At 37.1% G+C, this 12,494-nt stretch overlaps 1 protein-coding gene across 1 annotated transcript in view; it reads left to right on the top strand.

Moving 5' to 3' along the window:
• The first annotated feature begins 4,972 nt into the window (after nucleotides 1-4,972).
• USP6NL (USP6 N-terminal like) overlaps nucleotides 4,973-12,494 on the top strand; it is a 122,871-nt gene continuing 115,349 nt past the window's right edge. Inside the window, exon 1 of the mRNA XM_055352289.2 lies at nucleotides 4,973-5,073. Within this exon, the coding sequence (XP_055208264.1) occupies nucleotides 5,001-5,073 (73 nt within the window). The 5' untranslated portion in view covers nucleotides 4,973-5,000. The remainder of the gene's footprint in view (nucleotides 5,074-12,494) is intronic.

Genomic DNA, 12,494 nt, shown 5'->3' with positions numbered 1-12,494 from the left:
TTTCCCTAACCTGATGAAGGGTGTCTATATCTGAATTCTTTAAAAATTTTAAAAAATAATTTTGATTTATTTTTTTTAGAGATAGAGTCTCACTCTGTTGCCCAGGCTAGAGCTGGAGTGCAGTGGTGCAATCATAGCTCATTGCAGCCTCAGACTCCTGGGCTCAAGGGATCCTTCCGCCTTTGCCTCTTGAGTAGCCTGATAGAGTATCTATAAAAGGCTTAAAGCAAGCGTCATCTTAAATTGGAAAATGTTGAAAGCATCCCTTTAAAATTAAAAAAGTAGAAAAGTATGCCGGTTAGAACCACTTCTATTAAAGATTGTATTGATGGTCTTAGCCAGTGCAGTAAAACAAGAAAAATGGATTAGAAGTATAAGGATTGGAAGGAGGAAATGAACTGTTCATAAATTACAGATGAGGTTGGGTGTGGTGGCTCATGCTTATAATCCCAGCTCTTTGGGAGGCTGAGGCGGGCAGATGGCTTGAGCTCAGGAGTTCCAGACCAGCCTCGGCAACATAGTGAAACCCTGTCTCCATAAAGAATATACAAAATTAGCTATGTGTGGTGGCACACCCTGAGTAGCTGGTGGTCCCAGCTACTTGGGAGGCTGAGGTGGGAGGATCACTTGAGCCTGGGAGGCAGAGGTTGCAGTGAGGATTGTGCCACGGCACTCCAGCCTGGACGACAGAGTGAGACTCTGTCTCAGAAAAAGAAAATAACATCACCTGTATAATAACATCACCTGTATTTTTTTTTTCTTTTATTAGGTAAAGAAAACCAGAAGAATTTACACAGAAATTGTTAGAAATAAGGAAGATGTTAACAATGTAGCTACAGGTACTAAGGTACAAGGCCAGGCACGGTGGCTCACGCCTGTAATCTCAGCACTTTGGCCTGGTGGCTCACACCTGTAATCCCAGTACTTTGGGGGGCCGAGGCAGGCGGATCACGTGAGGTCAGGAGTTCGAGACCAGCCTGGCCAACCAACATGGTGAAACCGTGTCTTTACTAAAAATACAAAGATAGGTGTGATGGCAAGGCACCTGTAATCCGAGCTACTCGGGAGGCTGAGGCAGGAGAATTGCTTGAATCCGGGAGGTGGAGGTTGCAGTGAGCCGAGATTGCACCATTGCACTCCAGCTTGGCTGACAGAGCGAGACTCTGTCCTGCCCCCAAACAAACAAACAAACAACTAATGTACAGAAGTTAGTTGCATGCTTATGTATCAGCAGTGAAAAGGCAATTAAGAGACTCCGTTTTCAATAGTATCAGAAAAAATATAAATCTAATGAAAGATATGTAAGAATTCTAGGCTGGGCGTGGTGGCTCACACCTGTAATCTCAGCACTTTGGGAGGCCGAGGTGGGTGGATCACGGGGTCAGGAGATCGAGACCATCCTGGCTAACATGGTGAAACCCCGTTCTATTAAAAATGCAAAAAAATTAGCCTGGCATCTGGCCTGGTGGCAGGCGCCTGTAGTCCCAGCTACTCTGGAGGCTGAGGCAGGAGAATGGCATGAACTCAGGAGACGGAGCTTGCAGTGAGCTGAGATCATGCCACTGTACTCCAGCCTGGGTGACAGAGCCAGACTCCATCAAAAAAAAAAAAAAAAAAAAGAATTCTAAAGGAAAATTATATATTTTTTAAAAAGGATTTTAGGAGGACCTAGAAATAGAGAAATATACCATGTTTTTTGTACAGGAAAACTTTGTATCTGAAAAATATCATTTCTACCTAGTTGACATATAGACCAATGAAATTCAAATTAAATCACAATCAGGCTTACCAGGGAACTTATTAGGTAATTTTAAATTTTATATGGAAAGGGTGGAAAGATAAAGAGCCAAAAGTAGCTAGGACATTTCTAAATAATATCAGAGAGGGAGGATTTTTTTCTATTAGATATCAGGACTTATTATGAAGTTACAGTCAAATTAACCAATGGGATGTAGCACTTGTGTTATTCTGTTTGGGCTGTTCTAACAAAATATCATAAGCTGGATAGCTTACAAACAATAGAAGTTTATTTCTTACAGTTCTGGAGGCTGGGAAGTCCAAGATCAAGGCACTGGCAGATTTAATGTCTGTTAGGGGCCTGCTTTCTGGTTCATAGATGGCGCCTTCTAGCTTCTCCTCACGTCATGGAAAGGCAGGGCAGCTCTCTGGGATTACCTCTTGTAAGGGCACTAAGCCCATTAATGAAAGCTCTGCTCCTGTGATTTAATCAACTCTCAAAGGTCCTGCTTCATGATACCATCACCTTGGGGGTTAGGTTTAACACAGGAATTTTGGGGGAACTTAGACATTCAGATCACGGCATGGAGGGAATTGACCAGTGGGATAAAATACTGAAGTAAGAAGATCTACCTATGTTGTCCCACTGCTCCACCATGCTCTTCTGGGTACACTCCAGAGAGAGTGAGTCAGGATCTGATTTTTTATTTTGAAATAATTTCTGACTTAGGAAAATGTTGCAAGAATAGCATAGACAATTCTCATATTCTTTTACCTGGATTTCCCCAGCGTTAACATTTTATGACATTTGTTTTCTCATCCTGTGTTAATATTATTGCTTTTTTTTTTTTCCTGAAGTGTTAGAGAGTGAGTTGAAGTATTTACCCTTAACTATTTTGAAGTATATATCCTGAAATCCAAGATGTTCTGTTACATAACTACAGTGCAGTGGTCATAGTTAGGAAATTAACTGATGAATCTATAGACTATATTCAAATTTCACCTCTTCTCCCAAAATGTCCCATATTTCCCCTCACCCTTTTTGGCCTACTATCTAATCTGGGATCCTGTTTTGCATTTTGTTATCCTGACTCGATTAATCTGTAACACTTCCTCAGTCTGTCTTTGTCTTCTATGACTTTGGCATTTTAAAGAGTTCAGCTCAGTTACATACATCAGAGTATGTGATCAGATATTCTTACTGATGCATTGTGTGATGAAAAATGAGAGAAACAAGAAAAAGCTATTGATTGCTTAGCAGAAGCTAAGCATTGACAGTAGTGAACCAATGTGTTCAAAGTGATTGCTATGTGATTTTCATTTTCAAAACCAGTGATAATACCAGTGAGATAAGGAAGATGATGATTGAAATTTATGAGACATGAATTTAGGTACTCCTCTCTTCACTGGCCAGGTATGGAGGAAATAGTTGACTGAGAGGTTAATGTCCTGCATATCTCCTTCCTTGCAGAAAGAGAAAGACTGGGAGAGAGGAAAGCTAATGGAAAGTTACCTGTCAAAACAGTACCTTCCAAAGATCTTCTCCAGAAGAGAGGAAGTAATTTCTCAGGAGCTGGAAACATGATTGGAAAACAAAGGCAGTAGATACTTAACACTTATTACGTGTCCCAAACTGCCCTAGGAAGTGGGATGAGGCACAGAGAGAATTGGCGAAACTTGAATTGAGGAGTTAGATTTCTACTTTTATTTGTTTGAATTTACGTCTTCAGAAGGATTCAAGATCACAGTTTTGACTTGAGGTTTAAAACTTAGTCTTTGACTCATCTGAACTCTTACTTTGATTTAGTTTGTGAATACGAACATATTCTTTAAAGATAATAGGGAATTACGAGAGTGGTCCTCTTTTGTCCTCCCTTTCCAAGTATTTTCTCACTGTCATGGCTTGGAGCACTGATTTCTGAACCTAACACCCATATGGAGCATACATTATGGGTGGTATATATGTACATGGTGTAGCACGTCGTGTCTGAAGAGCTGAAAACTTCACCTTGAATTTTAAAACTAGACGTTTTTACAGACGGTGCTTGCTGGAGAGAAAGCAGAAGGCTGATTTTTGAATCGGTTTACTTGTAACCTTGGTTGATTCGCTGTGCTCAGTTGTCCAGCTGAAAAATGGGAAAATAACAAGCCTTTAACTGTCTGAAGGCAAAGGAACTGCCTCTGATTTGCTCTGAGATCTAATATTTTATGATATGTTAAAAATGTCAAAATAATTCATGGGAAGGAAAGAAAAATAGGAGAGGAAAATTGGCAGTACAGTAAGAGGAACAAATTGCTGGTGGAGAATCAGTTTAATAAACATAGCATTTAGCCATGTTCGCCTGAATGTCATTTTTCTCTTTTAGTTAACTCTGTAGGTTTACTTTGAGAAGGGCTGCTATGGGATAAATAGAACATATAACAAAGATATTAAATATTAATTCAGCATTTGTTACAACTTGGCTGTTAAACATCATATGGAAGGAGCAGTGGTTATACTTGTTTTGAAATTATCTGGTCCATGCCGCTGGATGTTGAGACCATTGAATTTACAGACTCCTATGGGAATTTCTAGTGTGCATGTGAATTTAGACTTCTATTCATGGACTGGGATGTCAGAGGTGTATATGTGAGGAGGAGGACGACAAGGAATTTATAGGATATATTTGAGGCACCATATCTTTTATGCAAATCTGGGAGCTTAGAGTTAGCAAGATAGATTTTATTTTTATCCACATTTTATTTTCCGTTTCAAATACAAGGTTTTTGAGAAATTGGAAAAAAGTATTAAGGCTTTCGACAGTGCAGGGTATTTTGGTTGACTACTTAAAAACTTGCACATAGCATCTGTGATGCACTGTGAGAATTTATAGCAGAGCACTTTATTTTTTCTGTCATGGCTTTTGTGAGAAAATGTTTTCACTTTGTTTAGTGATTTACAGAAGATTACCCACATTTTGTTTTGTTTTGTTTATAACTAGTTAAGGCTGTGCATAGTAATACATTTTGGACTTTGAGGATGGGGCTTTCACACGTGCTGAAATCACTTTGAATCCATCATTTCAAGAAGATACAGCCTATCCTTTCGTTGTTTCTTATTAACTGCTTCAGAGCCTTCATGGATAGCTAGGCAAAGCATTCATTTCTCTGAAGTTGAACTGTGTTCGTGCTTGAGCTTTCTGAAAGCAGAAATGAGCTTCTGGTGATGAAACCTGTTGGATTTCTAGAGGAAGCAGCTGGAGTCTTTGGCTTGTTAACTAGCAATGATTCAAGTCTTGCAGATTGTAAAGGAGCTGGTGACACCATCAAGGCAAAAAGCAGCCACAGTGAAGGAAGGTAGGATTAGCAGAATGAACAATCAGGCACTTTCAGGGCACTCAGATTTTGCTAAGTATCGACCCAAGGATGTGCTATAAAAAGGGGTTTTGAGTTTCCGTGTATGCTTTTGCATTTCTGATATATTATGGTATCTGAAAAGGTAATGGCATAATTGTTAACATGCCTCATTATTACTGTTTTTGAACAAAAATTAGGGGGATATTATTAAGAGGTACAGAGTAAGGGGAGGTTATTGCATTGCTGCTGTAACAGTACTTTTCATGTTTTAAAGATCCTCTTGCATTATGTATTTTGGAGGTAGAAGAATAATTTTTGTAATCCTCATTTCTTTTAATTTTAAAATATAAATATTCATAGCAGACATCAGAAGAGAACAAGCTAGGATTCTGCCTATGGTAGAACATAAGAACTAGATGATTTTTATTTGTGTGAATAGCTGATAAAATAATAGTTATAAATATGAATTTAGCCAATGAATAGTAGATTTTATTGCCTTTTTTAGTGAATAATTCTGTTTATGATTATATGTTTAATCAATGTTAATTATATTAAAAACAGTCTTATATTCATAGCATGTGTCGAATATGCTGAAATACATTTTTGAAAACATTTTAAAATTGCATGTCTAACTTATAGATCTTAAATGAGCTAATGTAGATACATCTTTAAAGATATACTTATATATTTTACTTTTTAAGCATTTAAAATAGTACAATTCTAAAATGATAATTAGGAATTGATTTTCAAAAATCACAGGCCATCAACTCAGTTGATTATATTGGCAATTTCACTAAATTATGGTTTAAAATCAGTTGGCAAATTGATATATCAGCCTTTTCACATGTAAGCATTCACATGTATTAAGCATTCTATCTTTATATGATTTGAAGAGTGTACATATAACTCAGATATAAAATGTAGATTACTTTATGTGATATATGTAGATTATCTTTATGTGATATAAAATGTAGATTATCTTTAATGTGATATAATCTGTGTTTTAAAGTAAAGCTTATGAGATTCCATAAGTCTTACGTAAAATGATTTAGCGTGATAGTATGAATTGTGATACATAAAATAGTCAACCATATAAAGAATATTAGAGCTGAAAGAAATCTTAGACATCTTGTCTTTTTTTTTTTTTTCATTTTGTGGAAGAATGTGGTATTTAAGTGATTGAACAGATACGCATCTCAAAAAGCAGAGAGACTGTTGCCATTTACCTTTGAAAATGTGGCAGTATTATTTAGGATACTTTACAGTTATTTACCTCCTGCTTTCTACTTTATTTCTGCTCCCCTTCTGAAATAGAAAACTATATTCCCATCTCTATAGCAGGATTCTAACAATTAGGTATTTAAAGAAAATAGCTTTTACTATTTCCAGAGAATATAAATTAGTTAATTTAATCCCATCTGTTTGAAAATGTCAGATTTATGTAGTTTGACCTTTACAGTCAGAATTTTTTATTGGAATTTTTTTTAGTTTTTGTTTTCATTCACAATCATAGTTACTTGGAATATACCCAGGGAAAAGAATAATAATTTTTGTGCCTTTTAAAATGCACATATATAGATATATCTCATATATTACAGGAAACATCATGTGGATATATGAAAAATACTACCAAAAGATAGTTATACATTAAATAAGATATTTATATCTTATTATATTAAAGTAGTAGGAGTAGTATATTAAAGTAGTAGAATGGCTTTTGTTCTCAGACTTTTGTTTAAAATTTTTCAGACAGTTTTTTTTTGTGAAAAACAGGAAGTATGTACATAGATTTTTTTCTTAGAAGCTTGCTTTTTCAAACCTCTTCTAATAGTGTTCTTCATCATTAACCAATTTACTATTTTATCCTTTTGCAGAATATTGTTACATTTTACCAATTTTTCATATTGACAGACTCCTTGAAAAAAAAAGTCATACGGACAAATATAAAACACTGACCCCTAAGAAGAGAGTTTAAAAAAAAAAATTCAGTTCTTTAAAATATGATATGAATTTGGATGGATGTAGAGAGAATGTAGCATTTCTAAGTATTGTATTCATATTAATATTATAAATAGTATGAAAAATTGATTTGTGAAGAGAAAATTATCCTAGAAGTATCAAAGTTGGGGATAAAATTATGATAAATGGTTTGAGAGAAGTTTTTATCAAATAGTTTTCCTTGGTATGCGATAGAAACAAACTTATGCTAAGTAAGAGTCAAGGATATGGTTAAAAATTATTTTGGGGGCTGGGTGCGGTGGCTTATGTCTGTAATCCCAGCACTTTGGGAGGCCGAGGTGGGCAGATCACCTGAGGTTGGGATTTCGAGACCAGCCTGACGAACATGGAGAAACCATGTCTCTACTAAAAAAAACACAAAATTAGCGGGGCGTGGTGGTGCATGCCTGTAATCCCAGCTACTCGGGAGGCTGAGGCAGGAGAATCGCTTGAACCCGGGAGGCAGAGGTTGCGGTGAGCTGAGATTGCGCCATTGCACTCCAGCTTGGGCAACAAGAGTAAAACTTTGTCTCAAAAAAAAAAAAAAAAAAGAATTATTTTGGGGAGAGAGGGAAATTATAAAATGAATGAAAGACTAGATGAATGGTGTAACATGCATTTGTTAAGACAGTCTTGTCTAATAAGTGTTTGTGTAGTTAGGCAACATAGTCTAGTGGGTTAGTGTGTTTTGACATGAGGCTGTCATGGGCAGAGTTAAGACAATGTAACCTGGTGGACCAGGGAAGAGGATGGGACGAGTGATAACTATGCAAATTGGAACAACAAACTTTCACCGTTTTCCCTTCAAATGTCCTCATTAGCCTGCATCTCTGGGGCCAAGCTCCACTAGATTGGCAAGGTGAGACACCATAGAGCCGACTGAAAAGTAAAGCCACACCATCTCTTCAGATGTGTGTAAGGCGTAAATGTAATCATAAGAGCTGTGTGTTACTGAAGATCCTGCTTTTCTCCTTTAAAAGCCTCATGTTTATTTGAATTAAAACTTTTGAAAAACAGTGTATGTTTCTCTCTCTTGTTAAACAGAAGTATGCTAAATATGATTGAATTTTTCTTAATTCAAATTCATTTTGCATTTTCTGTAGGTAGAGAACCGAACGACCAAGTTTATTAAAATTAATACTAAAGTAAGAGTAGATTTTGAATAAGGGCCTTGAAAGTCTCTCTTGTTTTTAAGACATAGGAGCTTTGGTATCTGTCCTGACCTTTTCATTTCCACGTTCATTCCTTCATACTTTTCCTCTAGATTATGACAGTAGCCTCCTCATTCATTTTATCGAATAAACATATATTGAATACTTGCTGCATCTTAGATGCAAGGGCGTAGAGATATATCCTCAAGGAGCTCAGATGCAAGTGGTCAGAGACAAAAGTCAGTGATTACAGTGGTATGACAGGCATTATAATAGACAAGGTCATGGAACCTCAAGCGGGGAGGTACTTAACGGACCCTCTTAACTTTCCCTCATTTGGTGGTGAGAGGACTGAAGGAATTAAATTGTTTGATGAGGTGACTGATGCTCTCAGTTGAGCCAAGTCTGAAAGCATGCATAAAGGCTAGCTAGCTAGCTTAGGGAAAAAGAGAGTTTATGTGAGCATCCCAAAGGAAGAGTCATGAAGATAAGAGAGGGCACAATGTGTTGGGAAAGCTGCAAATTGTTAAGTATGGCAAGAAAATAGGTGACGCAGGTGCCCAAACAGGAAGAATCCGTGTAAAGATGTTTGGAAATTCTCTTAGGGTGATAGGGGGAGGAGGCGAGAAGAAGCATGATCATTTAACTCTGTGTGCCACCCTTCCATTGCTGTCTGAAATAGCTTTCTGAAGCAATTTGCCATAAAACCTAGAATTCAGGCTTAACCTATGCAGTATTTCTGGCTGTATCACTGAATCTCTCCACGCACCCTCTGTGCCAGCTACATCAGAATACTTGCTGCTTCCCAAATGTGCTGCTCCATCTGGATGGCGAGTTTTTCCCTCCTTCTCCAGCAGTCACATTCCTTATCGATCAGCCTTCAGGTTCCAGTGCCACTCCTGCCAAAAAGCATGTTCTCTGACTTGTTCTCCCCTCACCTCTCTATGTTAGATTGAATTGTTTCTTTCTTTATATTCTCTTAGCATTTTGCTTTTGCTTCTATTACTACACTTTAAAAATTCTATACGTGAAGGTTATATTTATTAAATTGACCAATAAATGTTAATTGCAGTACATTTGTTGATTTGACTTACTGAACATTTCTACTTCCATTCTGTTTTTTTAGTTGTGTTTTAGATGGTTAAAATTGTCATAATATGGTCTTAGATCAGCGACATATTATAGTTAATAACTTAAGCAATAGAGAAATCCAGAAATGAACCTTTCAGATATTTTATAGATATTTCAGATATCGCAGATATTTTGTAGATGGATAACCGTTTTCAGCTTATATTTAAAATGTACTCATTTTGGTATATATGTTGACAATTTAAGCTTACAAAACTAAAGTTATAACATCTAATTTACTTTATTTAGTTGTAGGTTTGTAGTTCTTTATTGACAAAGGATTCATGCCCTTGACAAAAAAGAAGATACTATGACAAGAATTATTTAATGAGAACTTGAGAAATGGCTGCTTGTGACAGACAGTGTTCATTGTCCACCCAATCTCCATTCTCTCTTGTGTTTAGAGTGTTAGTGCCCTCGGTTAAAAAATAAACCAGCAAATGAACTCTCTTTCTTAAGATGTAAGCAAAAGCCTGCTGAGGATTTCTGGAAAGGTTTTACCTTCTGAGAGAGTTGTCACCTCTGCTTTTCTGTTACATCCTTCTTTCTACCTGGAATGTGAGTGCAATTCATGGAGTAATGGCAGCCGTGATGTGACCGTAAGGACAAAAGCAACATGGGGGAGAAGAAACATAGGAGGCTAGTCTTTTGTGACACCAGTGACACTAAGGAACATTTGTACCAACCCCTAGTTACCTCCAGAATTTTTGGCCTTTTACTTGTAGTCAAAGTGATCCTCACTGGTATGATATCTAATGTGATAAAGAATAAGACTAGAAGTAAAAGCATGTCATTTAAATATAAAACTTAAACACTGTTACAAAGTACTTTGTTCTGTGCTGGGATTTGGCAGTCGTATTTAGAAGTAGCGTATATCCTAAGGTGAAACACAGATATGGCCATTAGAATGTGGTGAGAGGGATATTGATTTGGGAGTTGGAAGACCTGTGATCTAGTTTTAGTATCATATGACTTTAGGTAAGTCAGCGAATATCTTTGTGTCATGGTGTTTACTATCTATAATGTGATTAGATGTTCTCTAAGATCCTACAGAGCATTGACATTCATATTCTAATTAGTTTCTTGAGGCCGTTTTTGTTTTTTATGGTAACCTCTTGAATTACAGTGTCAATTCATAATGCCTACCTATGTTTACTCTTTGCATACAAGCGCACGCGCACACACACACACACAGAACTACCTCCCGACGCACACATTGATACATCAGGTAACAGTAGTCTTAGAAGGTTGTGCATTTGGCTTAGTTCTGACTAGCTTTTAGAGATTTTCACACGTGACCGCTAAGCTGATCCACAGTTATGTGAGTGGTTTAATGAAAAGGAAAGGCAGTGCAGAGGTGGTTAGCTAAGAGCGTGGGCATTAATCAGACAGACAGAGGTCTCGATCCTGGATTTGCTCGCTCATTTGCTGTTTAGCCTTGAGCAAGTTATGGAACTTCCCTGTGCACTAGATTCTTTATCTGAAAAGTAGAGGTAATAATAGTGTATATTTTCCCAGGTGTTACAAGGGCTGTGTGAGGTCATGTGTATGAGGGACTCACACAATGCCTGCCACACTGTAAGGAATAAAGGTAAGCTGCTGTTGGTATTTTTGTTATTTTTATTATTGTTGTTATTCTGTTGCTGATATTGCTCTTCTGATCTCTTAGATGGCTAATAATTTGTTTGTAGGTGTCTGTGTCTGGAACAGAATACAGAGCTCTGTGGATAGCAGTCTGTTTCAATATAGTGATGTTTGTTAATTTTTATAACTGTGTCAGCTCATTTGTACTTGGAAAACTATAAGCAGTATATTTATTCCTTAAATTTAGCTATGTCATATTTGAAGTCAAAATTGTGTATGTTGTGGGTAGAGTTAGTTAATAAAAGTTTTGTCAAGACTTTGTTTTAGGGAGATATATTTAGTACAGGTTGTAATTAATTTAATAATGTTTTAAAGAAAAATGAGTCCATTTTATTTAGCTCGTTGGCCCAGTGTACCATTGTCTTAACTATGGAAAGGAGTTTTTGAAGTAAGTTGGTAAATTTTGCAGTCAGTTGTTGCTTGAAACTTGAAATGACCTTGAAAGGTTTTCTTTGAATTGTTTAAACCATTAAATTTGTAAACATATACAATTATTTGTCAATTAAAAATAAAATGAAATTTAAAGAATGAAATTGACTGCAATGGACTATTTAAGCACCATTTCTTCCCCTCCCCCATTTTTAAATTTTCGAGACAAGGTCAGGCTCTGTCAGCCAGGCTGGAGTACAGTGGTGAGATCATAGCTCACTGCAGCCTTGAACTTCTCGGCTCAAGTGATTTTCCTGCCTCAGCCTCCCAAGTAGCTGGGACTACAGGCATGTGCCACCGTGCCTGGCTAATTTTGTCTTATATTTGATAGAGATGAAGTCTCACTGTGTTGCCCAGGCTGGTCTCAAATGCCTGAGCTCAAGCAGTCCCCCTGCCTTGGCCTCCCAAAGTTTTGGGATTACAGGCGTGAGCCACTGTGCCCCGCACCATTCCTCTCTTGCTTGTCTCTGAGTCTCTTAGTAAAGCAGGACCGTATATTAATTAAGAATATGGTCTGAACTCTCCAGCGTGGTAGCCAATAGCCGCATGTGGTTGAATAATTACAATTAAGTAAAATAAAAAATGTAGTTCCTCATTCTAGCCACATATTAAGTACTCAATAGCCACATTGCAGCAAGCTCTGTTGGACAGTATTGGATAGATTGTATAGCCAGATTGCCCGAGTTCACCTCTCGAATCCACTACTTACTAGTCTTGTGACCTTGAGCAACTTAGTTTCTCTGTGCTTCAGTTTCCTCATATGTAAAATTGGATTAATAACCTCAAACAAAAGTTCTTATAAGTTCGTGAATGTGGATTGAAGGAGGCAACATTTGTAAAGTGCTTAGAATGGCCCCCATTTAAGCACACAGTAAATATGTGGCGTTTCGTAAATAAACAAATATGCGTGGTGTTCAGATTTATTATGCTTTGTATGTGTACCGATTTTTTTGTCCTTTCGGTATCTTTTATTGCCCTTTGAGAAACTGTTTATATATGCCAACCTGCTGAATGCATTTTTCATGTTTCTCTTTTACCGCAGTTTAGACTTATGTTTCTGCCACACACTCT

Source organism: Gorilla gorilla, chromosome 8, assembly GCF_029281585.2.
Source record: "Gorilla gorilla gorilla isolate KB3781 chromosome 8, NHGRI_mGorGor1-v2.1_pri, whole genome shotgun sequence".
Classification (NCBI taxonomy): domain Eukaryota; kingdom Metazoa; phylum Chordata; class Mammalia; order Primates; family Hominidae; genus Gorilla; species Gorilla gorilla.
This window is presented reverse-complemented; position numbering and strand designations above follow the sequence as displayed.